This window comes from Lepidochelys olivacea (assembly GCF_965140295.1).
Source record: "Lepidochelys olivacea isolate rLepOli2 genome assembly, chromosome: 1".
In the NCBI taxonomy this organism is placed as follows: Eukaryota; Metazoa; Chordata; order Testudines; family Cheloniidae; genus Lepidochelys; species Lepidochelys olivacea.
The window spans coordinates 212,421,334-212,448,785 of record NC_140411.1 but is presented as its reverse complement, the minus strand read 5'-3'; the positions used below and the strand labels follow the sequence as shown (position 1 = coordinate 212,448,785).

Sequence of the window (27,452 nt, the reverse complement as noted above, 5' to 3'; positions counted from 1 at the left end):
GATGTCCACATATACATACACACACAATGAGAAGGACATAATTATAGAATATCTGTGTGTATAAGGAAGGATAAATACTATTGAGGGAAGTCCATGCATATAATGGAGGGGAAATAGATACTATTAAATTTATATCATGAAGATGTATAGCATTAAGGGATGGTCATGTCTATGATCTGGGTGAGGGGGTGGATAATATGTTTGACCTTGATAGGGATGTTTGAGTATCCAGAGTTGTTCACATTGATTGCTCTTCTGTATTGTAGGATGCCATTCCTTAATGGGGTGTATCTGTATTATTGGATGCTTGATTCTCTTTTAAAAGCGGGGTGAGCATGGTTATTTATGGGATGTCTGTCTAGAGGTAGATTCTAGTGAATATTATGGGCTAACTGCCCGAGTGTGTGTTTGGGGGTGTGTTGATTTTTATGGGATACGTTGAATCTGTATCATCTGGAGGAACAAAGAATCCTGGCAGTCTGTGCCAGAGTATTATGGGATGTGTCGCTGGCCCTGTGCCCCCAGTGATTATTATGGTCTGTGTAGATGGGATGTGGGGGTGGGGTGAATGGTGAGTGTGGCTCATGAGTATTATTATGAGATTTTCTTAGGAGTGATTGGTAGGTAGTACTACAGGATGCTTGTCTCCATGCTTCAGTATTGTGGGCTATTCAGATGGCACCCTGTTCCTTCTGGTCTGTCTGGGTGGAGGGGGGGAAATCCATGAATGTGATTATTATGGGCTGCCTGGCTGGAGTGGGGGAGCAGGCAGTCAGTGCAAGTATTGTGGGTTGTGGCTAAGAATTGCTGAGAGTATTATGGGATGCCTGACTGGACAGTGGCTCCTGGCAACTATTATGGGATGCCTGGCTGAGAGGGGAGGATGAGAAGGGTGACTATTATTATGGGATATATGTCTGGGGTATGACTATTATGGGATATTATGGGGGCTGTTATGGAATGTCTCAGTGGGGGAGTTGAAGAGGGAGTAGTGCTTATTATGGGATACCAGATTGGGCAGTGAGTGTGTGGTATTATGGGATATTTTAACAAGGAAGGGGGATTATTGTAGGATGTCTGGGTGAGGGAGGGGGAATGGGGTGGGGAGGAGGAAGTATTATGGGATGCTTGGGGCTGAGAGTGGATGTCAGTGTGTGTGGGAGAATGCAATTATGGGATGTCTCAGTGAGGGAGGGTGATGGTGAGGGACTATTATGGCATGTTTTAGCAAAGGATTAGTATTATGGGATGTTTGAGTGAGGGGTGAGTGTGTGGGGAATATTATGGGATGTTTCTCAGAGGGAAGATTGTATTATGGGATGTTCCTGATGGGAGGGGTGATTATTATGGGATGCTGGGCCGGCCAGTGAGTAGGGAGTTCTGAAGGGAGGGCAAGTATTATGGGATGTCTCAGTTGGGGGGTTGCCAGGGTAATGGGGGCGGACCCATTGCCGAGGTGTCGGGCATATTATGGGCTGGAAGCGGGAGTGGGGAGGGGCCTGGCCGGGCTTTTTCCCCTTTAAGAGGTGGTGCCGGAGCCGGGGCCATTTTCCCTTCAGCGGCGGCAGCGAGAGCGAGGAGCCGGGGGGCGAGCTGGGTGAGGAGAGGGGCAGGGACCGGACACGACCCGCAAATTGCTTCAAAGGGCAGGACGCGGGGGCTGCAACCACTCATGGGGCCGACTCCCGCCCCCGTCCTGTCGCCGCCGAGCCGCCCCCGACCCCGGGAGCTGTCCTGTCCCGGGGGCGCCGACCTCGGCCTGGGCGCCGTGTGTCCCCGCTGGGCACGGGGCAGCCGCGGTGCTCGGGACCCTCCTGCCTTGGGGCCGCCTCGCACCAGCGAGCGAGGGGCTCGCGTCCCTTCCCCCCCGCCCTGCCGCCGCCGCCACCACGGCCCCCAGGGAACGGCCCCGCTCATGGGGCCGCCCCGCCCGCCGGGACTGGCCGCGCGCCCCGAGCCGCAGCTGCGCCCGCCCCCAGCGAGGGGCACGGGTGGCCGCGTGCTGCTGCTTGGCTCCCCCCGCGCGCGCGCGCGCGTGTGTGTGTGTGTGTGTGCGGGGGGGGTGGCAGGCTCGCCGGGAGCCCGCGCGGTGCCTGCCACGGGCTCGCCGTGCCTTTGTTTTCTCTGCGTGAAATCGGGGGGCCTCTGTCAGCCTCCCGGGGGCGTGGTGGGGCTCCTTGAACGGGCATCTCTGTACATTGTCCCGTCCTGCTCTGCTGGCTCCGTGAGGGGGGTGGGACGTGAATCCCCCGGGTACTGAAAAGGCTTTTTTTTTGTGGTGGTGGTGGTCCTAAAAGCACGTCTTGACGATGGGAAATGTTGGGGGGGCTGCGATGCGGGTCCCTCGCACCGCTAGGGGCTTGTCTTCGCTGGAGTTTTTACCTCATGAATTGATCGGCAGCTTAAGGCAGCGAACACTTTCTTTGTAAAGGCGAGTTTGGCTGTTCCCCAAACACTTGTTCCATGCTGCACCCGCTTGTCGCTCAGCCGCGGCTGGCTCCCTGGAGATGTAAACCACCAAAGTTTGGGGACCATCAAGAGTAGCTTTGACAAGAGTGTTAACTATCTCGAATTAAATTGCGACCAATTGGCTAAAAGTCACAAAACTCCACTTAGCCTTACCCTACAGCACTGGTACCAGTCTGGCATCATATTGCAAGGGTTTGGACGCTGTTACCATCAGACTGCCATTTGATGGCCCTTTGCATGAAATGAATTCATGATACAGTTTAATTCCCAGTAGCTACAAAACCACCTTCATCAGGACCCTGAACTAGTGCTCAGTCTCAGCGTTTCCACGCTTCTCTACTCAGCCCTTATGTTGTAGGCTGCACATTTCCAAGCTCACTACAGATGTACATTGGGCAGGATTATTGCATGGGGATGTGGGTTCATGCTGATTATCATAGCTAATTTTTTTTGCGTTTTTATTAACCTACTGGCCTGACTGGCAGGAAGGAGACAAGGCTGCAGAAGCTGTCTGAGCCCAAGTACCCTAATTCAGAGGACATGGCATCGGGCATTGGATCCCCATCACCTTGTTCTGCTGGCAGTGATGATGAGGAGATGGAAATCCTGCTGAATAACAGCATCCCTCAGCACCCAGGTATAGATGGCATTATAGGATGTAAAAGGGAGTAGTAGTGGGTCTGTTCTACCCATTTTATTGAATGGGTGATGCACGTAAAATATGATGTGCAGGGAGGAGTTTTGTTTAGGAGCACAGGTGATTAGACTGTTTGGGTCTCTTTACTGTTTCCTTTTTAAAAGGTGTGGTCTGCACACTATAGTGAGGTAGAACTTGTTTTATTCCAAGCTAGTGCAGGCTGTTGGAGGTCCCTAGGGCAGGGAGTCTGGTTTTAATGGGGCATCTGAGTGCCTGCAAGGTATATGTACCATGGCTGGGAGCAGGAAAAGTATGTGAGAGGGCAACCTCTCATCCATCTGGGAGCTCAGACCTGCTGACAGTCCAGAGGAAACTGCCTTGGGCTATTGCATGACCCACTTTCTGTCTTCACCACACCCTACTCTCCAGGCTTCCCATGGATCATTCTACACTGTTCACCTTAGTCCTATTCTCAACCAGGAGTCTGAAGCCCCTGGGGGGCTGTGAGCAGGTTTCAGGGGGTCTGCCAAGCAAGGCTGGCATTAGACTTGCCAGGGCAGAAAGTCCTAGCCCTGCTGTGAGGGGCAGGAGCCCTGGGGCGCTCAGCCCCATCATCCATGGCTGAAGCCAAAGCCTGACTAACTTAACTTTGCAGGGCCCCTTGTGGCATGGGGCCCCAGCAATTGCCCTGCTTGCTACCCCCCTAGTGCTGGCCCTGACTTTTATATGCAGACAAATGGTGGTTGTGGCATGGGTGGGCCATGGAGTTTTTATAGCATGTTCGGGGGGGGCTCAGAAAGAAAAAGGTTGAGAATCCCTGCCTTAGTATTTGCTTCTTCAGGCCGCATACCTGGTTTTCACTATAACTGCAGTCTGTGTGGAGAATGGGGATGAAGTTACAGCTCTGGAGACTAAGCCCTGGGCTACACTGGTGGGGCGGGGGGGGAGGGGAGGGAGAGAGTTGATGTAAGGTACACAGCTTCAGCTATGAATATAGCGTAGCTGAAGTTGATGTACCTAGACTGACTTACTGCAGCGTCTTCACAGCAGTGAGTCGACTCCTCTTGCGGCACTGGAGTTCTGGAGTCGATGGGAGGGTGCTCAGGGATCGATTTATCGCATCTAGACTAGACACGATAAAACTACCCCTGATATATCGATTGCTACCCGCGGATCCAGTGGGTAGTGTAGACCTACCCTGAGAGTCAGCTCTCAGGTTCTATTCCCAGTTCTATTGCTGACTTGTATGGATGTACAACTCATTTTACCACTCTGTAAAATAGGAGTTCTAGAAAGGAGCTCTAGAATCATCCCCCCACACTTAGCCATTTGTGAGTCTGGGGCAGGGAGTCTTTCCAAGGGAAGTCACTTAAGTCAGTGGTTCTCACCCCATGGAAGACCTCTGTGTACCCCTAGGGGTACACATACCCATGATTATGTCAGCTCACCTAGGTATTTGCCTAGTTTTACAGCAGGCTACATAAAAAGCACAAGCAAAATCAGTTATGAACTAAAATTTCATACAGACAAAGACTTGTTTGTGCTGCTGTATATACTATACACTGAAATGTAAGTACAATATTTATGTCAGCTGATTTATTTTATAGGTATGTGGTAAAATGAGAGAGTCAGGAATTTTTCAGTACTAGTGTGCTATGACATTTTTGTATGTTCATGTCTGATTTTGTAAGCATGTAGTTTTTCAAGTGAGGTGAAACTTAAGGGTCTGATTTGTCTTGTGTACCCCTGAAAGGGGTACAGTAGTCTGGAAAGGTTGAGAGCCACTTACTTAAGTCACTGGGAATTTAAGAGGTTCAGGGAATGTACTGGGTGAAATCGGTGGGGGGGGGGGGCCTGACAAAGCCCTAAATCAGAACTGGTTGGAAGGGAAGGATAGGGTGCCTGTCCTGGTAGATAAGATACAGGCAAATATTGCTTGAAGGGGATATATTTGTGTCCATTGTGAATATGGACCCCATCCTGAGCACATTCCTCTGTGCCCCTTATTCTCCGGTGGCTGCATCTGCTGTGAGCTGTGGCTTCTCCCATCCTGCCTTGCTTCTGTGGTCAGGAGGCCATTTTCCCTTGGAGGCAGAATGAGTAACTTTCACTCTGTAATGGGTGGGGTGGCTGAGGAGGGAGAGAGGATGAGTGGTTGGGCTGCTGTGGATCCGGTCACAAAGGAAAGGACTGTCTGGCTGTCCATTGCTCTCTGGGCTTTGTGTGGGAAGGAGGGGGAGAGAACACAGATGGGAGTGTGTTTTTGTGGGTGGGGGAGAGTTGGCATGCATTACAACAGTGAAGGACTGAGCGTGCTGGCTGTGGTGCTTGGAAAGCACTGCTTGTGGGCTGGCTGCTGAGGCAGGGATCTGGTGAGTGAGTTGCCCTGAACAGAAGCTGCCCAGGTGGGAGTGGAAGAACCAGTTGCAGTTGACTGTTTTGTTCCTTGCTTGCCATTGTAGGGCCCCTGTCCTGTAGGAGTTTCTTCTGGGGACTCTGGGATAGAGCCCATGCCCTCATCCCTGATCAGCTGGTTCTCTTGAGCTTTCTGTTACGCTCATGCTGCCTATTCCAAAGATCAGCTGGGGGCTTCCTGTCTTGCTTTTTTCCTCCCTTACCAATTGGGGCTGCTCACATCTGACTGCTGAGTCCTCTGCATGTGGCCAGTATCTCCTAACTCCATTTTTGCTATGCTTGCTGGGCTAAGGAAATTCCTAACCTGTTAAATAACATGTGTGGCTTTGCTTGGAGAAGGAGCAGTGTGCTAACTGGGGTAAATAATGATGTGGGCACTATGAGGGTCTAAAGGCTTTTGATTTCGCCCGCTTCAGTACAGTATGATCAGTCTGTTACTGGACACTGTTAGACAGGGCTAAGACACGTGTGGATTTGCACATGTGCACCAAGGAGTTAAAGAAGCAGTTGAGCTGTATGGGGAGTGGGGTATGCTGTGATGCAGCACTCTTGGATTGTGTAGTGTGGCCCAAAGGGCATGATGGTGGGGCTTGGATATATATCCATGCTTCCTAATTTTTCTGCTCTCCCCTACCTACACATCCCCTTCCAGAGCCTGAAGAAGAGCCAGAGGAAGAGTTGCTATCAGAGGCTGAAACTCCCAAAATCAAGAAGAAAAAGAAGCCCAAGAAGCTGAAGGAACCAAAAGTGCCCAAACTTAGCAAGCGTCAGAAAAAGGAGGTGAGGAATGGAGGGCTGAGTGTGAGGGGAGATTCTCCCATGGAACAGGCCCTGAAGACTGGGCACATAGGCAGTCATTCCTGTTGCTGCACAGCCTGAGGCAGTGACCCCTGGTTTGAACCCCCTGGAGTGTGCGGGAGGGTGTAGTGAGTACTCCTCTTGGATCTCTTCTCACAGCTGCCTGATCTTCTCTCTTCCCAATTTCCCCCAGCTAGGGGACAGCTCTGGTGAAGGGAATGAGTTTGTGGAGGAAGAAGAAGAGGTGCTGCACTCAGACAGTGAGGGCAGTGACTACACCCCTGGGAGGAAGAAAAAGAAGAAATTAGGGCCCAAGAAGGAAAAGAAAAACAAAGCCAAGCGCAAGGAGGAGGAGGAGGAAGAAGAGGAAGATGATGACTCAAAGGTGAGAGAGTGGGGCGATAGGGCAGCCTATCTCCTAGATCTGACCTGGCGAGACCATCACATTGCCCCCTTACAATGGCACACGGGGGCTGTCCTGCTTGTTCTTCCCTCAGTTCTCTAGACTTGGCCCATATGAGCCATATTCCCAAATTACTTTCCCCTCACCCTTAGATCTTGAGGGGGAATCCCCTGACCCAGAGTTGTCATTTCTCCCCCACACACCCCCAGACTGATGGGCTTGCCTGCAGTATATAGAGGCTAAATCCCTTTCCATTGTATCTGGTCACCCTGGGACTTGCTGCCTGTCACCTTTTACACAGGAACCCAAATCATCTGCTCAGCTCCTGGAAGACTGGGGTATGGAGGACATTGATCATATCTTCACAGAGGAGGATTACCGCACTCTCACCAACTACAAGGCTTTCAGCCAGTTTGTCAGGTAAGCTTTGAGCCGATGGGGCTTTTGGGCCTCTGGAGCAGAAGGGAAACAGGACAAAATATCCTTGTTCCCAGGACCTCAAAGCATTTTAGACATTAAATGCCCACCTTTTGGTGACAGTTACCACCAGGGAAGGGGGAATGGAGACAGCAGTAAAGTGATTGGTCCCATGGTTTTGCTGTCAGTTGTAAAGCAGGGACACAAGTCCATATTTTCAGGCCCCCTTCTGCTCTAATGTAGACATCATTCTTCTCCCAGAGCTAGAAATATTTCCTCCTCAGGAGGGTGGCAGCAGCTAGTATCCCTGGGGTTAGGCTGGATTGTAGTTCCTGTGATGGGCGGGGGGGGGGGGGAAATCCAGTATCCATGTCCTTTCGGTAACACTCGCTCTTTGCCCCCACACAGGCCACTCATAGCTGCCAAGAACCCTAAGATAGCTGTCTCAAAGATGATGATGGTGCTGGGGGCCAAGTGGCGAGAGTTCAGCACTAACAACCCCTTCAAAGGCAGTTCAGGGGCCTCTGTGGCGGCTGCAGCGGCTGCGGCTGTGGCTGTGGTAGAGAGCATGGTGGCCAATGTGGATGCTGTCCTGCCCCAGCCCCCTGCTGATGTGCCACTACGTAAGGCCAAGACCAAGGAGGGCAAAGGTGAGATGAAAAACCAGGATGAGAGGTGGAATTTGGTAGCTAGAGATGTGTCTCACAATCTCTCTCACTCATAGGGCCTAATGCCCGACGGAAGCCCAAGGCCAGTCCTCGTGTTCCTGATATCAAGAAACCCAAAACCAAGAAGGTGGCTCCTCTGAAAATCAAACTGGGAGGATTTAGCTCCAAGCGTAAGAGATCATCAGTAAGTGACTCTTCTTCCCTTTTCTCCCCATTAGGGGGTACTGATGATGGCAGGAACTTGCAGCTGACCAGCTCCACGCTTCCCAACATGCAATGCATGAGGATGGTCCAAGGATGTAGGAGGCTGATAAACCATAGCTGCTTGACTCTCCATTCTTTCTTCCTGCATTCCCCAGAGTGAAGATGAGGATCTGGATGTGGAATCAGACTTTGATGATGCTAGCATCAATAGCTACTCTGTTTCAGATGGATCCACTAGCCGCAGCAGCCGCAGCCGCAAGAAACTCAAGGCTGGGAAAAGGAAAAAGAAAGGTATCCAAGTACAGTGCTCCTCTGGGGATGGAGCACAGCTAAGGAGATGAGCGGGGAGATACGAGAATTGTCTGCTGTTGGTGTATAAGGACTCTAAAGCCCTGGACAGGAGAATTGTTTAGAGAGCTCGGGGTGGATGAACTACTGGAATGGGGTAAGACTGCTGAAAGGGAAGGGAACTTGAGTCTCCCCCACAGTTAGCACTGAAGAGTTTAATTCCTGAGGAAGGGACCGTGAGAAGCAATCCTGCCTTGGGTCCCAAAGGTAGTATAAGACATGAAGGGACCTATGCAATTATTGCAGTTGGCAACAGCTGCTTTGCTGCCCTATCCTGGGTTTCTGTTTCCACTCACCTTGGCTATTGTGGAGCAAGAGCTGCCTGCTCCTGCCTTTTTTCTCTGGATCTGGAGCAATGTCTCTCCCCCTATGTAGCCTTCTGGTGTGGCGGGGTATCCCCACTGCTGCAGGAAGGAATTCTACCAGTGCCAATGACTTCCAATGATGTGTAACTGCAACCACCACCCTCTCCAGGTGAGGATGACTCCACAGTTCCTGTGGATGGCTATGAGACAGATCACCAGGACTATTGTGAGGTGTGTCAGCAGGGAGGAGAAATCATCCTATGTGACACCTGTCCCCGTGCCTACCACATGGTCTGCCTGGACCCAGACATGGAGAAAGCCCCAGAGGGCAAATGGAGCTGCCCACACTGTGTGAGTACCAGATTTTATACACCCAAGGGAAGAACCATGGAGGAAGGGGGTTCCGTACTCCCTGTTTCTGCAGAAGGCTAAGTTGAAGAGATGGTGGGAGGCTGGGGGCACCAGGAGGGTGGGGGGTTTTCTATACCCTGGGCTAATTTTCTTCTCTGCTGTAGGAGAAGGAGGGGATCCAGTGGGAGGCAAAGGAGGATAACTCTGAAGGCGAGGAGATCCTGGAGGATGTTGTGGGAGATCCTGAGGAGGAGGATGATCACCACATGGAGTTCTGCCGGGTCTGCAAGGATGGAGGGGAGCTGCTCTGCTGTGATGCCTGTCCCTCTTCCTACCACATTCACTGTCTAAATCCCCCACTGCCAGAGATTCCTAATGGGGAATGGCTGTGCCCTCGCTGCACTGTGAGTCTCTGCTACCCCCATTTGCCCCACCTCCACAGGGTGTGGTATCCCTCTCTGTCTCAGGGCTGTGTAGTTCCCTCAGGGATGTAACTGCTCTTCTAGCTTGCCCATTTCTTTCTGTCTTTATTTGTTTGGGGCCTCTCTCCTCCAGCCTTACAGTGCCTCATAGCTTGGTTACCTTATTTAGACTTCAGAAAGGGGCTCTATGGTCGTGGATCCCAGTGCTGGGCAGACTTGTGCTACCATGTGCAAAATGGTTCCATCGACATGGCTCCAGGGACCTGAGGCTCCAACTTTCCTGGACCCCTGAACACATCTGAGAACAAAGGCCATGGTTAAAACTCTTCAATCCTAAAGTGTTGTTCATTTAGCTGAGTTCATTATCAATAGGGCACAGGTACTGGAACTAGGGGTGCTGGGGGTGCTACAGCACCCCCTGGCTTGAAGTAGTTTCCATTATATACAGGGTTTACAGTTTGGTTCAATGGTTCTCAGCACCCCCACTATACAAATTGTTCCAGCATCCCTGCAGTGGGGTGTGAATTACCTATGTGGGCTGCAGATTTGGTGTCATATGCAGAGGCCTCACATCCCAGAACAGAGCAGGCATAGATGCTTACTGCACAAGATATCACTAAGAAAAGAATTTAAAATGGTGTTGAATGTATATGTGGCTATTGAGGAGATCCACAGTGAGAAGTATACAAGTTCTCCTGCTTCAGTGCATATTCCAACCTCTGACCCATTAGGAAGAAACTTCCTTTATGGGTAGGTTTTTCCATAATTGTCCTCTAGCCATCAAGCAGGATACTGGACTAAGTGGACCCTGGGCTGATCCAGTCTAGTAGCTTCTTTTCCGTATAGAATCTATATGGGTTTACATGGCTCGAAGATGACATCTGCAAGGATCAGCAGGAGGGCCAGACCTGTCCCCTGCCACCTGCCCCAGGAACATTGCACTCCTAAGGGCTCCTCCATCCTGGAAGAATGACAAACTAGCAAAAGTTCAGAGACAAGCCACAGATACTCAAGCACCAGAGGCTTTGAGGAGTTTGAGAGCAAAATCCATCTGGCTCAGTGAAGCCATGACTTAGGGGGATGTGTAAATTATTGGTATGTGTCTCAAGGGCACAAATGCTGGTGGGGAGTGGGGGTTGTTTGTATTAAATTCTGACATAACCACCTCTGTCTCCCTTCTCCAGTGCCCATCGCTGAAGGGGAAGGTGCAGAAGATCTTGATCTGGAAGTGGGGCCAGCCCCCGCTGCCCACACCAGTACCCCGACCAACTGATGCAGACCCTAACACTCCCTCCCCCAAGCCCTTAGAGGGCCGGCCTGAGCGGCAGTTCTTCGTCAAATGGCAGGGCATGTCCTATTGGCACTGTTCGTGGGTGTCTGAGCTGCAGGTTAGTGGGCTCTTGGCTTGCCCAAGGGATGGACCGCTACCTTTGTGTGGTGGGAGGGATGCGTGATGCCACTCTAACCATGTGTCTGTCCTGGCTGCAGCTGGAGCTGCACTGCCAAGTGATGTTCCGAAATTACCAACGCAAGAATGATATGGATGAGCCACCCTCAGGAGACTTTGGGGGTGAGGAGGAGAAGAGCCGCAAGCGAAAGAACAAGGACCCCAAGTTCGCTGAGATGGAGGAGCGCTTCTATCGCTATGGGATCAAGCCTGAGTGGATGATGATCCACCGGATCCTCAACCACAGGTGAGGGAGGGAGCAAGGATTTGTCACAGCAAGATCCAGTGGATTCCAGCCTACAGAGATAGTGGGGAGGCTTTCTCAAGAGTGTCAAGCATGACTACAGGAATGGAATAGGATCCACTGAATTCAGTCATGGGAGGGGAAGACCCATTGTGATCAGATCCATTGAGACCCTAACCATAGATATCAGTCGCACTTGGCAGAAAGAAGGTTGATCATGCACTACAGGTAAAGACAGGGGTTCCTATTATGATAGGATCAACTGGATCCCCTTCTGTGGGAAAGGGGATTTGATTTCAATTATGCTGGAGATTATGGACATGGCTGCTTTCTTACTCCGTCCCCTTCTGTTTCCTACCTTCCTTCCCCTCTGTGCAAGGGGTGGGCTGGCTGAAGGCTGGTTCCCACGCTTGAGATTTATTGTTCTCTCTGCAGTGTGGATAAGAAGGGGAATGTCCACTATCTGATTAAATGGAGGGACCTTCCCTATGACCAGGCTTCCTGGGAGAGTGAGGATGTGGAGGTGCAGGACTATGACCTCTACAAACAGGCCTACTGGAATCACAGGTAAGAGGGTGGCAGGGGGATCTACCTGACCTTCAGGATTGGTAGGATGAAGGGGATCAAGGAATCATTCTGCCCCTACTGACTCTTTTTTTTCCATAAAGCAGAGACCCTGTGCCTGCCTTGCAGTGTGTTTCGGGGTTGGCTCGTGTCTTGGACACTCTGGATGATTTCCTTGTCCTCCTTGCTATTTGCAGCCCCTCCCCATTTGGTGTCTCCTGCAAATTCCATTAAACTCACATAGCCCCACCCACACCCAGAGAATATTTTTGTACAGGGAGCTGATGAGAGGTGAAGAAGGTCGGCCTGGCAAGAAGATAAAGAAGGTGAAGATGCGGAAGCTGGAAAGGCCCCCAGACACACCCACAGTGGATGTAAGTTACTACTCCCTGTTAGGGGGGGCAGGTGGGTTCTGGGATGTGTGGGATACCTGCATCTTAAGGGGTAGAGTGTGAAGCATGTTTCTTTCTCTCCCACTAGTGATGCCAGCTGGTGCATCTGACTCGTACACATCAGTAAATTACTAAGCTGAAGGCAGAAGGATATTGTCTCCGGAGAGCCCCCCCATTGGGTTAAAGAGGATACAGAACCTTTAAATTCAGTTTTACCTTGCCATTTGGGGAGGGGACTAGCTGGCTTGTCATAGGAAGGGTTCGGTTTCCAAAGTTGAGCTCTTGAGATGGGATGCCATTCAGGCACAGTTGAGACACGTGGCATGGGGGATTGAGAGCTTGTTCAGGCACAGTTGAGACAGTGGCAGGACTATGGAGGCACAAGCTGGAGTCTGATGCATAGGAAACAGAAGTCTTGGTGGCTGTGTGGTTTTGTTTTTGTTTTGTTGTCTGATTGGTGCAAAGGGACTCAACATTTTTCTCCTCCTACTATAGCCAACGGTGAAATATGACCGGCAGCCAGAGTACCTTGATGTAACAGGAGGGACGCTGCACCCCTATCAGCTGGAGGGGCTGAACTGGTTGCGCTTCTCCTGGGCACAGGGCACAGACACTATCTTGGCTGATGAAATGGGGCTGGGCAAGACAGTGCAGACAGCTGTGTTCCTGTACTCTCTGTACAAAGAGGTGAGGAGCAAAAGTGGCTGATACCCACATATCTATGGGAATGCTCTCCTGCGCTGGTGGGATGCAGTTCTGTAACACTCCTGATGACTCTGTCCCCAGGGCCACTCAAAGGGACCCTTTCTGGTGAGTGCCCCACTCTCCACAATTATCAACTGGGAGCGGGAGTTTGAGATGTGGGCTCCAGACATGTATGTGGTGACCTACGTTGGGGACAAGGACAGCCGGGCCATCATCCGGGAGAATGAGTTCTCCTTCGAGGACAATGCCATACGTGGGGGAAAGAAGGCATCCAGGATGAAGGTAAAGAGCCTTAAATTGACTCCAGTTAAGCCCCAGTTACAGCACATTGGCTCACTTCTAAGAGTTGAGGACTTCAGTCTCTAGAAACCTGGTTCTGATCTGGTCCTTACTAAGTGAAAGTGGTTGCTAATTAAGGGCTGGTGGGCAATCCTCTGTGAAATAAATTCTCTGTCAGATTCCTGGTAGGACAGGTGCAGCTCATGTTGTAGACGTTTCCACTCCAAGTTCAGTAACAAATAAGGGAGGCTGCGACTAGGGCTTCCTGGATCTGTCACTGGCTCACTGTGTGACCTTAAGCAAGTCCCTTCTCTTTGCCTCCATTTCCCCATCTGTAAAGTGGATGACACTGACCTTACTTTGTAAAGGAATTTGAGATCTATAGCACTAGATAAGAGCAAAGTAGTAAACTCACAGAGACTGCAGCTCTGATTCCATGTGGAGCCTTGAAAGGGCCAGTTCCTCATAGTTCCTCTTGATATTCGTTTCACCTGACTAGGGGGCTGAAAATTTCCCCCCCTCCCCCACTTGCTTCCTTTCACTGATAGATAAATAACCTTCCTTACCACAGCTGTTAGTTTCTGTAGCATTCCAGCTTTCCCAGTAAATAACTTTTTTGAACATTCTAATTGAAAAGAGCCTTTAAACCGACTGCTTGCTTTGCCAAACCTACAGACAGGCAGCCTGGTCGGGGTGATGTTGCTGCTCAAAGCTTCCACGGCAGTATAGGGAAGCTTGGATTCCTCTGCTTTCACAGAGTGGCAGTGAAATGGGAACCATGTTGACAACTCCTTCTACTCCTTGAAGCTCCAGGCAGCACTAAAACAATTTCAACTAACTAGAGTTGTATGGCGTGGATTTAGTTCTCTGGCCGTACCATTCTCACCCCCGCCCCGCCAAGTTGTTCTTCAGTAATTGTCCATTTCTCTAGCATTCTCCTTCCCTCTCTTCATCCATTTCTAAACAGTGGACTCTTCTAGAATGAGGCTTGGCAAGTATTCAGCAGCCTCCTTAAACAGTAACTTGTGGAATCCTAAATCTAACTGAACATGGTTGCTAAGGAGGTAAAATCTATTTGTCCAAGTTGGAACTACCTCAGTGCTGATATTAACACCTTGACTCTTGAAGCCTTGAATGATAGTGAATGGTCAGGGCAGCCTGATGCAAGGGCAGGACCTGCCCTTGCTGCTTAGGCCTGGGGCTGTACCTATACTTCCCTGTTCCCTTATGACTGATCTCTCATTTTTCCTTGCAGAAGGAAGCATCTGTGAAGTTCCATGTGCTGCTCACCTCCTATGAGCTGATCACAATTGACATGGCCATTCTGGGTTCCATTGACTGGGCCTGTCTTATTGTGGATGAAGCTCACCGGCTCAAGAACAATCAATCTAAGGTACAGAAGGAGTTCTGGAGTGATGGCAGGAGGTTGAAGGTGGTGCAATTTATAGGGGTTTTTTAAAGGCCAGATCGGTGTTTTAGCCTAATCTGCATAATACAAGCCAGAGAATGTCACCCAGTAATTCCTGATCAAGCCCATAATTCTCAGATGAGCTCCATAATGTCTTAAAAATCCAATCTTGATTTTAAGGACTTCATGTGATAAAAGAATCTAACACTGGGTGGGCAAACTATGGCCTGTGGGCCAAGCAGTTTTAAGCCAGCTCTCAAGCTGCACCACATGGCTCAGCCCCGCTCTGGTCGGGGCTGCACTACGTGACTCTGCCCCGCTCCAGCCAGGGCGCTGGGTCAGGGCCGCACCAGGCGGCTCAGTCCTGCCGAAGTCATAGCATGGCCCCGCTCTGGCTCCTACGCGCTCCAATGGGAGCTGCAGGGGCAGTGCCTGCGGATGGGGCAGCATGCAGAACTGCCTAGCCATGCCTTCTTGTAGAATCATAGAATATCAGGGTTGGAAGGGACCTCAGGAGGTCATCTAGTCCAACCCCCTCCTCAAAGCAGGACCAATCCCCAATTAAATCATCCCAGCCAGGGCTTTGTCAAGCCTGACCTTAAAAACTTCTAAGGAAGGAGATTCTACCACCTCCCTAGGTAACGCATTCCAGTGTTTCACCACCCTCCTAGTGAAAAAGTTTTTCCTAATGTCCACCCTAAACCTCTCCCTCTGCAACTTGAGACCATTACTCCTTGTCCTGTCCTCTTCTACCACTGAGAATAGTCTAGAACCATCCTCTCTGGAACCCCCTTTCAGGTAGTTGAAAGCAGCTATCAAATCCCCCCTCATTCTTCTCTTCTGCAGGCTAAACAATCCCAGCTCCCTCAGCCTCTCCTCATAAGTCATGTGTTCCAGACCCCTAATCATTTTTGTTGCCCTTCGCTGGACTCTCTCCAATTTATCCACATCCTTCTTGTAGTGTGTGGCCCAAAACTGGACACAGTACTCCAGATGAGGCCTCACCAATGTCGAATAGAGGGGAACGATCATGTCCCTCAATCTGCTGGCAGTGCCCCGACTTATACATCCTAAAATGCCATTGGCCTTCTTGGCAACAAGGGCACACTGCTGACTCATATCCAGCTTCTCGTCCACTGTCACCCCAGGTCCTTTTCCGCAGAACTGCTGCCTAGCCATTCGGTCCCTAGTCTGTAGCTCTGCATTGGGTTCTTCCTTCCTAAGTGCACTTATCCTTATTGAACCTAATCAGATTTCTTTTGGCCCAATCCTCCAATTTGTCTAGGTCTCTCTGTATCCTATCCCTGCCCTCCAGCGTATCTACCACTCCTCCCAGTTTAGTATCATCCGCAAATTTGCTGAGTGCAATCCACACTGTCCTCCAGATCATTTATGAAGATATTGAACAAAATCGGCCCCAGGACCGACCCCTGGGGCACTCCACTTGAGACCAGCTGCCAACTAGATATGGAGCCATTGATCCCTACCCGTTGAGCCTGACAATCTAGCCAACTTTCTACCCACCTTATAGTGCATTCATCCAGCCCATACTTCTTTAACTTGCTGACAAGAAGCCAGAGAAGGGACATGCCACTGCTTCCGGGAGCCACTTCAAGTAAGCGCCGCTCAGAACCTGCACCCCCAGCCTCCACCCCAGCCCTGATCCCCCTCCTGCCTTCCGAACCCCTTGGTTCCAGACCAGAGCCCACACCCCAACCCCAATTTTGTGAGCATTCGTGGCCTGCCATACAATTTCTATTCCCCGATGTGGCCCTTGAGACAAAATTCTTGCCCACCCTTGATCTAACACATCCCTTGTAAGTATTCTTATGGGCTCATTGTTTAAAAACAAGCAAGCTAGGTTGTTCTGTATGAATGACGTTCCCATGATTTCCACCCCACCAAACTCATCTACAAACTTAATCAGCAATTTCATGTTTTCTCCCAGATAATAAAGCTATTAAATAATTCAAAAGAAATCCCCATCAGAATGACGCCCTACTAACTACATCTAGAGATCTATTTTAGACCATTTCTGATCCATTTCAGGTGGACTACATTGACTTGTTATACTTCTAACATTTTAATCAGTGCTATGTAGTACTAAGTGGAAGTATGTTGTGTCAACAGTAACCTTTATCAGCTAAACTTAATTTCAAAGTATCAAGTCTGTCTGACAACTTTATTTTTCGTAGAACCATGTTGACTGGCATAAATACTTGTTTAATTTGGAGTACCATTTCAGCATTCCCATGTTTTTGCCTGGGACTGCTTGTTGGGTTAAGCAGCCTCGTTTACTGCTTATACATACTGGCACAACCTTGACTTTTTTTCCCCCAGTTCTCTGGAACTTCCCTAGTATTCACAATTCATTAAAAATTGCCAATAATAGTTAGATCTACTTGGCCAGGGTCTCTTAAACTCTTTGAGAGGGAGGGAGCCTGAAGGAATGTAGGACTCCAGTTCAGGAGGAGGTAGAGTGGACAATATGTCAGTCTGGACAATGTCAGTCTTGAGAAGGCTGGTTGTCTGGAAGAGTCTGCAGTTCAGATACTGCACGTTTCCTTTATGCCTCTTGATCTGTGGGAATTTGCTACGGCAGGGTCTCACCCAGGCGGGTCTGAGGAGTGAGTATTAGGCAATGTGTGAATGAGATCAGCTTCTGTAAAGACACTAGCCAGGAGGTGCAGTATGTAGCTGTCCCTGTAATCTAAGATGAACCCTGGCTTGAAGGGTTGATTCTGGAAGGAGTATTCGTCTATGGCACAGTATCTTGTGTTGGAAAGGGGGACCTGCAGACTACCTGGATGAGTCCATTGACTCCCTTCCTTTCTTCTCAGTTTTTCCGGGTGCTGAATGGATATTCCCTGCAGCACAAGCTACTGCTCACAGGGACCCCTCTGCAGAACAACCTGGAGGAACTGTTCCACCTACTCAACTTCCTGACACCGGAGAGATTCCAGTATGTCTTGTAATGCAGGCCCAGACTGAGTCTGCTTCCTTGCCCCCCTCCCCCACCCTATTTGTCTCCCTATGGACCTGCATCTCCTTCCCTTGTGGCTCCTGCCCTGAGTGCTTGTTTTTCCTGCAGTAACTTGGAAGGCTTCCTGGAAGAGTTTGCAGACATTGCCAAGGAGGATCAGATCAAGAAGCTGCATGACATGTTGGGCCCACATATGCTGAGGCGCCTCAAGGCTGATGTTTTCAAGAACATGCCCTCCAAGACTGAACTCATTGTCCGGGTGGAGCTGAGCCCCATGCAGAAGTGAGCATGGGAGGGTGGAGGAGCTACTTGAGACCAACTTATGCCTTATCTAGGTCCATATGCTTTGGACATATTGGGTGGGATCCAGAATTCTTGCTGCCACTGGCAGGGAGGAATAATCTTACACACTCACGTAATAATGACTGACTGTTGGCAGAGTATAGGTAGCACTAGCAGGGAAGAATTGCCTAGGTAGTGCCAGGAGCTGGACTGATGCTAGCTGGGGTGTGCGTGTTATCAGCCCTTTTGTGATGGGGGCTTAGTGACTCAGATTCTCTCTTCACAGGAAATACTATAAATACATCTTGACAAGGAACTTTGAGGCACTGAATGCACGAGGTGGTGGCAACCAGGTCTCCCTGCTCAATGTGGTCATGGATCTGAAGAAATGTTGTAACCACCCTTACCTCTTTCCCGTTGCTGCTATGGTATGTTCTAGTCCTTCAGTCCTCCTCTGAGCAAGGCCCCTTACCATTCACATGGGGTGAGCCTGAACTTCCTGCCCCTTAATTTGGGCTTGAGATGTTTGTAGGCCCTTCCTTTATTTCCCTCTGCAGCCCCTGCCAAGTGACAAGCAGAGGGAGTCTCTCTGAAGGGGCCACAAGAGGTAGGGAGGGGAAGATTCAATAAGAGAAAGGAGTGGGAAGAAAGAAATGTAATGGGAGTGTAGGAGCCAAACTGCAAGATACCAGTTGAACAAAGGATGATAGTGCTGAGCACCATCGTGGTGCGAGAGTCAGAAATTTAAGAGAAAATGTACCTCCTCTTCAATTCCTCCCCCAGGAAGCTCCAAAGATGCCAAATGGGATGTATGATGGTAGTGCCCTGATCCGGGCATCTGGGAAACTGCTGCTGCTCCAGAAGATGTTGAAGAACCTCAAGGAAGGAGGCCACAGGGTGCTCATCTTCTCACAGGTAATGGGGCAGTGCCTCCCAGAGGCTGGGGACCCTGTGTGTGAGAGGGGCAGCAATCCAGTTTGGTATCTTCCTGCTCAGCTTTATCTCCTTGTTCCCAGATGACTAAAATGTTGGATCTTTTGGAGGATTTTCTGGAACATGAAGGGTACAAATATGAGCGGATTGATGGTGGGATCACAGGGAACATGCGCCAGGAGGCCATTGATCGCTTCAATGGTATGGAACCCTATACACCCCACAGAAAATGAGAACCCTCCCTCACCTCACAAATGCTTGAGGCCCCACATCTGCTGCTAACCCTTAGTGCTGATCTGCAGCACATCCTCTATGCCATTTTTAGGCCTTTGGGTTGACACTGCCCCCATGCATAAGGGGCTGGATGTGATGAGTCTGTGGAGTTGAATCTAATGCGCATGCTCTCCCCCATCCCCTTCGCTCTCCTCCCTCTCCCCCTGAAGCTCCTGGTGCTCAGCAGTTCTGCTTCCTGCTTTCCACTCGAGCTGGGGGGCTCGGTATCAACCTGGCCACAGCAGACACAGTGATTATCTATGATTCAGACTGGAACCCACACAATGACATCCAGGTAAGGTTGTAGGATGGTACTAGAGTCACTAATGGTAATAGGTGACCCTTAAGAATGAGAGGTGGTGAAAGAGAAAGTGGAGGGAGGGGAGAGAAGGAAGTATATATGTAGTCCGGCAGGGGAGGGGGAGACTCCACTGTGAAGAAACAAAGCACTAAGTGGGGAGGGGGCAGCTGGAAGGGATTTGGCAGGGAAGGCTGCTCCCAAAGGGTAATCTGCAGGAAATGGAAGGGGAGAGTGAAAGAGCCCAGGAAGGTCAGGGTTATGTAGACAAGGTCAGATGGGTGAAGCAGTGTAGTATTTGGTTTTGGGGTTGATTTGAATAAATCTTCCCCCTCAGGCTTTCAGCCGTGCACACAGGATCGGACAGAACAAGAAAGTGATGATTTACCGTTTTGTGACACGGGCTTCAGTAGAAGAGCGTATCACTCAGGTGGCCAAGAAGAAGATGATGCTAACACATCTGGTGGTGAGGCCAGGGTTGGGCTCCAAGACAGGCTCCATGTCCAAGCAGGAGCTTGATGACATCTTGAAGTTCGGGACTGAGGAGCTCTTCAAGGATGAGGCCACTGAGGGTGGTGAGTGCCTGGGTGTTGTCTAGGGCAGTGATTTTCAAACTTTTTTTTTTCCCCCCAGGGACCCAGTTGGAGAAAATTGTTGATGCATAACTGGGGATGAGCGGTTTGGGGTGTGGGAGGTGCTCGGGGTGGGGCCAGGAATGAGGGGTTCAGGAGGTGGGAGGGGGCTCGGGGCTGGGGGTGCAGGCTCTGGGCTGGGGCTAGGGATGAGGATGAGGGGTTTGGGGTGCAGGAAGGACTCTGGGTTTTGGGGGGGCTCAGGGCTGGGGCAGGGGGTTGGGGTGTGGACTTACTTCTGGTGGTTCCTGATCAGCAGTGCAGCCACCAGAAGTGGCCAGCAGCAGGTCCAGCTCCTAGGCAGAGGCATGCAAGCAGCTCCATGCGGCTCTTGCCTGCAGGCACCACCCTCCCTCCTCCTCCCCTCCAGCTCCCATTGGCTGGTGCTCGGGGCCAGGGCAGTGTGCAGCACCCCGTGGCCTCCTTGCCTAGAAGCTGGACCTGCTGCTGCCCGCTTCCAGGGCACAGTGCAGTGTCAGAACAGGTAGGCACTAGCCTGCCTTTGCTGGGCAGCACCGCTGACACAACTTTTAACATGCTGGTGCTGACCAGAGCTGCTAGGGTCCCTGGGTGCTGAGCAAGGTGACCCAGTGCCTTACATGCTGCAACACAATACTGGGTCATGACCCGAACTTTGATAAGTACTGGTCGTGGGGATGCTGCCCAACGGGTGGGGATGCTTTGTCCTCCACTGAATGGCAAGAGGGCTGAATGCTGCCTCATGGAGAGGCCTTCTGTGGCACACTCCCAAAAGGCTCTTGAGTCTCAACACCAACTGACTGTGCTCCTCTCCTTCAGGTGATAGCAAAGAGGGTGAGGACAGCAGTGTCATCCACTACGATGACAAGGCAATTGAGCGACTACTGGATCGAAATCAGGATGAGACTGAAGACACAGAGCTGCAGGGCATGAATGAGTATCTCAGCTCCTTCAAGGTGGCCCAGTATGTGGTACGGGAAGAAGAGATGGGGGTGAGTGTCTTGCCCCTCCTGTTCCAGGGTGCAGGAGTTAAACAGGAACAGATGTGACTAGGATGTGGACATGCGTAGGGTTCCTCTGGAAAGTGGTGGGGAGTGGTAAGCAGCAGGTATCTGCCCCGGTGGGGGTTTTGAATGCATGGCTATTATCGTATCCCTCTCTCCCTGGAGCAGGAGGAGGAGGAGGTGGAACGGGAGATCATCAAGCAAGAAGAGTCAGTGGACCCCGATTACTGGGAGAAGTTGCTGCGTCACCACTATGAACAGCAGCAGGAGGACCTGGCTAGGAACCTGGGCAAGGGTAAACGTATCCGCAAGCAGGTCAACTACAATGACGGCTCCCAGGAGGACAGAGGTACAAGAGGGACACCCACAGGGATTTTTTTTTTTTGTGGGGGCTGGGGAGAACAGGACCTGCAAGGATAGGGTCTGTCAGGCTCACTTTTTTTCTCCTCCAGATTGGCAGGATGACCAGTCAGATAACCAGTCGGATTATTCAGTGGCTTCTGAGGAAGGAGATGAGGATTTTGATGAGAGATCTGAAGGTAGGTGCCCTAGGAGCCTGGGCAGTATATCTGGGAGGTGGCAATCAGCACACCTTGGCTTGGGAGCTTGGTGCTCCAGTCTATCTCCATGTAGCATAGGATGCCATGAATGAATGTTCTCACTGTGGTAGGTTGTGTACCTCTTACTGCTTGTCTGTCTTCCAGCTGCTCGCCGGCCCAGTCGCAAAGGCCTGAGAAACGACAAAGACAAGCCCCTGCCTCCTCTTCTTGCCCGTGTGGGAGGGAACATTGAAGTAAGTGGTACCCTGGAAAAGGCCTTTCAGTCCATGTGTTTGTGTGCCTGGGGCTCTCACTATACCTGTCCTTCCTTTTTCCAGGTGCTGGGCTTCAATGCCCGCCAGCGCAAGGCCTTCCTTAATGCCATCATGCGCTATGGGATGCCACCCCAGGATGCCTTCACCACCCAGTGGCTTGTCCGGGACCTGCGTGGCAAGTCTGAGAAGGAGTTCAAGTGAGTCTCTGCATTGGGCAAGGGAAGGGAGGAGGCAGCATCTGTGAACCCACTGGGAAAGGGTGAGAATGGTAGCAGAGGGCTCAAGGGGTAAAGGGGGCTGCATGCTGCAGGGGCAAGAAGTCTGTTTGGGGAGGCTGAGGAGGAATAACCAAAGGGGAAACTGAACCAAGGGAAGGGAGCTCAGGAACTGTCTTGGAGTACTTACAGGTCTGAGCCAGGAGCCTATTGCTTGGGTCACTGGGGACTAGGAGCCGCAAGGCAACTTTTCCCCTATATGTTGGACCTTCAGGCTGATCTAATACTGCTACAGGGCCTACGTCTCGCTGTTCATGCGTCACCTATGTGAGCCGGGAGCAGATGGTGCGGAGACCTTCGCAGATGGGGTTCCACGGGAGGGGCTGTCCCGCCAGCATGTCCTCACCCGCATTGGGGTCATGTCACTCATACGCAAAAAGGTGGGTGCTTAGTGGAGCAATGCTGAACTCTCCCTCCACCCCACATCATCCCTTTATCCTCTTATCACAGAAGCCCTGAGCTCTTGTATGCAGTGGACAAACAAGTGGCTGCTCTCTTCCTCTCCCACCCATCTTTGGGGACTCCCCAGCCTGTGGTGTCTTGAGCGATCCCCATCTACCCTGCTTAGAGAGGCAACTTAGTGTGATCTCTCCCATGATGTGTCTTTCTCTGCTTTCCCACCAGGTGCAAGAATTCGAGCATGTGAATGGGCGCTGGAGTATGCCAGAACTGGCAGAGATAGAGGAGAACAAGAAGCTTTTGCAGCCAGGCTCGCCCTCCCCCAAAACCCCCACACCCTCCACACCAGGGGACACACAGCCTAACACACCTGCCCCTGCCCTTCCACCTGGTGAGACCCTTCCCCTTGCATAGCCCCGCGTCCTACCCCTACCAGTGCTGTTCCCCTCACCTGAGCTGTGGTGGGGAGGACCTTAGGGTGGACGCAGATCAACCTGCCTCTCAGGTTAGGAGGGCTGCCCCCAAGAGATGCGCATGCCCTTAAAGGCACGAGAGAACATTGCCTTTCCCTGGGTGGGCTGTGGCCAACAGGCAACTCCTGCATCTGTCCTGTGGGGTCTGAGGGCTTTGGTGCCATTGTGGTTCAAGTTAGGGTGGAGGTCCATTTTGTGGGAGCTAAGGGAAAGGTGCACCAAGTTGCAATGAGGGTCAGCTTACTGATGGTCTTTTTTTTTTTTTTTTTTTTTTTTCATAAAAATATGCTGGTCTTGGGTGGGGGAGGCACAGAAGAGGGTGTGAAGGTGGAAGAAGGAGCCAGTACTAGGGAGCAAGGGGAGCCCATGGAGTCTGAGAAGGAATCCAACCTACCTGCTGCTGAAGCAGAGATCCCAATGGAGGTGAGTTAGTAGCTGTTTTTGTTGTCATACTTTTATAGGTATCTCTTCTTCTGTTGTGCCCATTGTTGTTGCCCTGTCCCCTTCTCTCCTTTCTCCACACTCCCACCCCACCCCCCCGTGCCTGGGACAGAGCTAGACTCTGGGGATTCCTAGGAAGAATGCATCTTCTTGTTAACACTCTGTAGAGGTATGAAGCAGCCCTATTTTGTTCTCTCCAGCACTCTGTTCTCCCACAGCTACCCTCTGTGGCACACTCAGATGTCTTTCACCGTGCCTTCAGCTTCCGGTGATGGGTGGGGTTTCATAGGCTTTGTCCATACACTGCTCCTCCTTGAGTGAACAGGCTTTCTCTCATCAGCAGTGTGCCCAGCCTGTGGAGACACCCCCACAAGAGGCAAAGTCCCCAGTGAACCCCCCAGAAGCAGAGGAGAAAAAGCCAGAGGAAACAGAGGTGAAGGAGGAGCCAATGGAAATGGAAAGCAAAGGTATTAGTTGCAGGTTGTTAGAAGCCCAGAACTATGTGCAGGACCCCAGTTGTCTGTACAGCTCTGGAAACGTGCTACTATCCTCTTTTGGTCAGGGTGAGGCTTGAAACATAAATGTGAATGGGGATCACATGGCTGTGATTGCGGAAACAGACCAGGTTTTAGACTGAACAGTTAAACCCTCTGTAGCTACCAGACTTGATCTCATGGCTTCTATTACTCTTTTCTCATGCAGCTGATGTGGAGAAGATTGAAGATAGAGTGTCTACTGAGCCCTCTGCTGAACCTCCAACCATCAACCTGGATGAGAAGGGTGAGTGTGGCAGGGTACTGCCAGCCCTCTTAATTCTCCACCTTCTAGAGGGGTACTTCATGAGTGCACTGTGGTACTCTATTTTCTCTCTAATGGGTCCTTGTTTCTGCAGAGGAGAAGAAGGAAGATGACAAGAGAGATGTGGTGATGCTGCAGAATGGGGAGATGCTGAAGGACTCTCTTGATGAGAGGCACAAGAAGGCAGTGAAGCAGCGCTTCATGTTCAACATAGCTGATGGTGGCTTCACTGGTATGAGGGGCCTGAGTGCAGCTACACTTACTCTGCCTCTGCTCATCTTAGTGAAATCCCTTTTGACTTTTTTTTTCTTTTTTTCCCATTCTCAGAGTTGCATTCTCTATGGCAAAATGAAGAACGAGCAGCAACTGTCACCAAGAAAACCTACGAGATCTGGCACCGGCGCCATGACTACTGGCTTCTGGCTGGGATCATCAAGTATCCTTCCTCTGACAAAATACCCTTTTTTCCTTTCTGGGAATCTGACCCATCCCCATAAAGGGATCTTATCAAGTGGTGGCTGGAATATAGTTAATGGGATAGCCTCATATTTACCCACCCCAACCAAGATCACAGCTCCATCTGGGGATCTTGCTACAATATAGTGAGTAAGATAGTCTCGTCTCTTGTATCACATTGGGTGTGAGGGAGATGGAATCCTCTTTGCCTGGAATGTGTTCCCTTGTTTTCATTACCTTTGTTTGCCTGAGCTCCTCTATCTCAGTCATGGCTATGCCCGCTGGCAGGACATTCAGAATGATCCACGTTATGCCATCCTCAATGAACCCTTCAAGGGTGAGATGAACAGGGGCAACTTCCTGGAGATCAAGAATAAGTTCCTGGCCAGGAGGTTCAAGGTAGGAGCTGCAGAAAGAAAATTGAGGGCATCTGCCTATCTGAGACTATTTCTGATGGATAAAGAGAGCATTGCTATCTTTCATGCTTGCCCACTGTTAGGTTCTCCTGCAATCTATGAAGAGGATTGGGAGTGCTTTGGCATCAAAGGGGTGGTGTTTGGTTTTTTTCCCTCTTCTTTCTCCACCCTCAAGCTCCTTGGCGTTACAGCCCTCTTAGGGTATGTCTAGACTAGGTTAAAATAATTTTAAAGCATGTTTGACATATAGAATCCTAGTGTAGATAGTGCATGTTGTATTCACACTGCTATAGTAAAGTTCTAAAACAAGTTAACCCATGCTTCAATAAAACCATTTTTCTTCTAGTCTAGCCATGCCCTTGGTGACTACACAAGAACTGGTTTTTTTGTTACTGTTTTATTTTGGTTTTGTTAGCATGTTTGTTTTTCTGATTGAATTACTATGAAAATTGTCCCAGACTGCTCTGCCTACCAAAAAGAGAATAGTGGCCATTTGCCTGCTTAAGAGCACTTGTTCCTGGGGTTTAGGGGGGAAGAGGGAAGGAAGAAGTGGCCTGAAGGTCCTTCAAGGAACACCTACTGTGAATGTGTTTGTGTGGTCTGTTTGCTCCTTCAAGGGATAAAGAGGATAAAACCATGAAGGTACCTGAGGGAACAGTCCCTGAAAAAGTGAGCTATAGTTGCATGGAGAAGAGGATGCTTAGGAGATGATTTTGTTCTGGGACAGGACTAGTTCTTTTGTGCATAGTGTCTAGCACAGTGGGGACCTGATCCTTGACTGGCATTTCTAGACACTACCCCAATATAAATAAGAGCCTGGGAAATGGAGCTAAGGGAAGGAGCTGCAGTAGCTCAAGCCTGAGAAGATGGGGTGGGGATGTTGGCAGAAGGTAAGTCTTAGAATCTGGGGGAGTAGGAAGGTGTGTTTGATAGGCTGCTCTGCAGGAAATAACTGGAGGTGGTGTGGCAAGGCTCTCATATATCCTTTCTCTCTCAGCTGCTGGAGCAGGCTCTGGTGATTGAGGAGCAGCTGCGGCGAGCTGCCTATCTGAACATGTCAGAAGATCCATCGCACCCGTCTATGGCCCTCAATACACGTTTTGCTGAGGTGGAGTGTCTGGCGGAGAGCCACCAGCACCTGTCCAAGGAGTCAATGGCTGGGAACAAGCCAGCCAATGCTGTTCTTCACAAAGGTGAGGCAGTAGATCGTGCTGAGCAAAGGTGGACTTGTCTTATGCTGCTATTTCCTCTTCCCCGCCCCCCCCCCGTTTCCCCCTGTGCAGGTGCCCCTTCCCCCTCTAAATACACACCCCTTTCTCTTCCAGTTTTGAAGCAGCTGGAGGAGCTTCTGAGTGACATGAAGGCAGATGTGACTCGGCTGCCTGCCACTATTGCCCGCATCCCACCTGTGGCTGTGCGCCTCCAGATGTCTGAGCGTAACATCCTCAGTCGATTGGCTAACCGCAGCAGTGAACCTCCTCCCCCACCGCCTCCCCAACAGGTAAGCATCCTCCCCTCCCCTGGCCAGTAGAGATCCCCATCCCTCTTGGCGCTTAATTCACCCCACTCCAATCCGGTTGTTTATCGGGAGGGAGTGGGACCCATGGGGAGTGTCCCAGCTGGACGGGTGCTGTCAGTAAGAGCTCCTAATGCATGTTTTCACCCACAGGTGGCCCAGCAGCAATGAGTCCTTGGCTTGGTACTGTTGACTTCTCGACCAAGCTGAAAAGATCCTTCTTCACACGCTACCCTTCCTCTGCCTGACGTTCCTGATCGGGTGCTGTTCCCCTTGTTGGACGTTGCTGCACGGGCCTCCCTGGGGGCGAGGAGACTCCTCCCTCTGCCGCCAGCCTGCACAAGCAAGGAGTGTGCCAGGGCTAGAGGGGGACATGATGGACTCTGTACATAGTGACTGGAGGCCACAGCGCCATGTCCTGTTACACAGAATCTAGGCTGCACTGCTCGCTGCCTCAGCCTGGAGTTCCACGTTTTTTGTTTTAATCTTATTTTGAGTTTGTTTACTGAGACGAGTGTACAGATGAGACCAAGCAAAAGTCAGGACAGAGACACAGCTACCTCCATCAAGATCGTTTTTAATACAAAAACTGACTGGACTTGTCCACTAATAAACAGCTAAAAAAGATGAAAAAAATCTTGATAAAACTGAAAAATAAAGGTTTCCTTGTATTTTATTCTGCTGTCTTTCGTAGCTGTGCTGAGAAGCTGTAGGGCGGAAATAGCAGGAGCTAAACAAGCAATCTCTGGTGGAGTGCTGCTGCTGCTTTGCCCTTCTGGGGCATGGCGCAGGGTGGGTCCCTGGTATCCTGTGGCATGAGCTGCCTTCTGTGCTCCACAAAGACAGAAATATTGTCAGATCCTCATTTGCATGCTGTGATGCTGCTACCTCCTTTCCAGCCCAATTTGTGATCAGTGCAGATCTGTCATTTATATTACTGCTCAGGTAATGAGCTGTCAAAGGCTTGTTGCTGGCTTGGGGCCCTCATGTCCCTGATTTCTGTA

General features: G+C 50.7%; 1 protein-coding gene across 4 annotated transcripts; it reads left to right on the top strand.

The window, feature by feature from the left end:
* Window positions 1–1,523: 1,523 nt before the first annotated feature.
* CHD4 (chromodomain helicase DNA binding protein 4) lies at window positions 1,524–27,124 on the top strand. Of its 4 annotated transcripts, none has more exons than XM_084617196.1 (40): window positions 1,524–1,597; window positions 2,955–3,106; window positions 6,174–6,301; window positions 6,513–6,704; window positions 7,024–7,142; window positions 7,548–7,789; window positions 7,864–7,991; window positions 8,167–8,302; window positions 8,834–9,015; window positions 9,180–9,419; window positions 10,622–10,825; window positions 10,926–11,131; window positions 11,564–11,695; window positions 11,970–12,066; window positions 12,580–12,771; window positions 12,871–13,071; window positions 14,324–14,461; window positions 17,317–17,438; window positions 17,568–17,741; window positions 18,028–18,169; window positions 18,525–18,656; window positions 18,758–18,875; window positions 19,118–19,242; window positions 19,583–19,820; window positions 20,676–20,848; window positions 21,029–21,209; window positions 21,313–21,399; window positions 21,565–21,653; window positions 21,738–21,871; window positions 22,185–22,329; window positions 22,574–22,739; window positions 23,135–23,244; window positions 23,603–23,729; window positions 23,965–24,042; window positions 24,155–24,292; window positions 24,388–24,496; window positions 24,783–24,915; window positions 25,930–26,125; window positions 26,258–26,433; window positions 26,602–27,124. In XM_084617196.1, the coding sequence occupies exons 2-40, from the start codon at window positions 3,010–3,012 to the stop codon at window positions 26,617–26,619; spliced, it is 5,745 nt and encodes a 1,914-aa protein (XP_084473322.1). In that variant the 5' UTR covers window positions 1,524–1,597; window positions 2,955–3,009; the 3' UTR covers window positions 26,620–27,124. The 4 variants fall into 4 exon arrangements, with proteins under 4 accessions (XP_084473322.1, XP_084473321.1, XP_084473320.1 ...); XM_084617195.1 differs by having other exon boundaries at window positions 23,129–23,244; window positions 23,606–23,729; XM_084617194.1 differs by having other exon boundaries at window positions 23,129–23,244.
* Window positions 27,125–27,452: the final 328 nt, after the last annotated feature.

Bases quoted from the DNA above. Each gene is read 5' to 3' on its own strand.
- CHD4 (XM_084617193.1), top strand. From the start codon at position 3,010: ATGGCATCGGGCATTGGATCCCCATCACCTTGTTCTGCTGGCAGTGAT. The intron at 21,210-21,312 runs GTACAAGAGGGA...TTTCTCCTCCAG, and splicing joins CGGCTCCCAGGAGGACAGAG to ATTGGCAGGATGACCAGTCA. The intron at 22,330-22,573 runs GTGGGTGCTTAG...CTTTCCCACCAG, and splicing joins TGTCACTCATACGCAAAAAG to GTGCAAGAATTCGAGCATGT.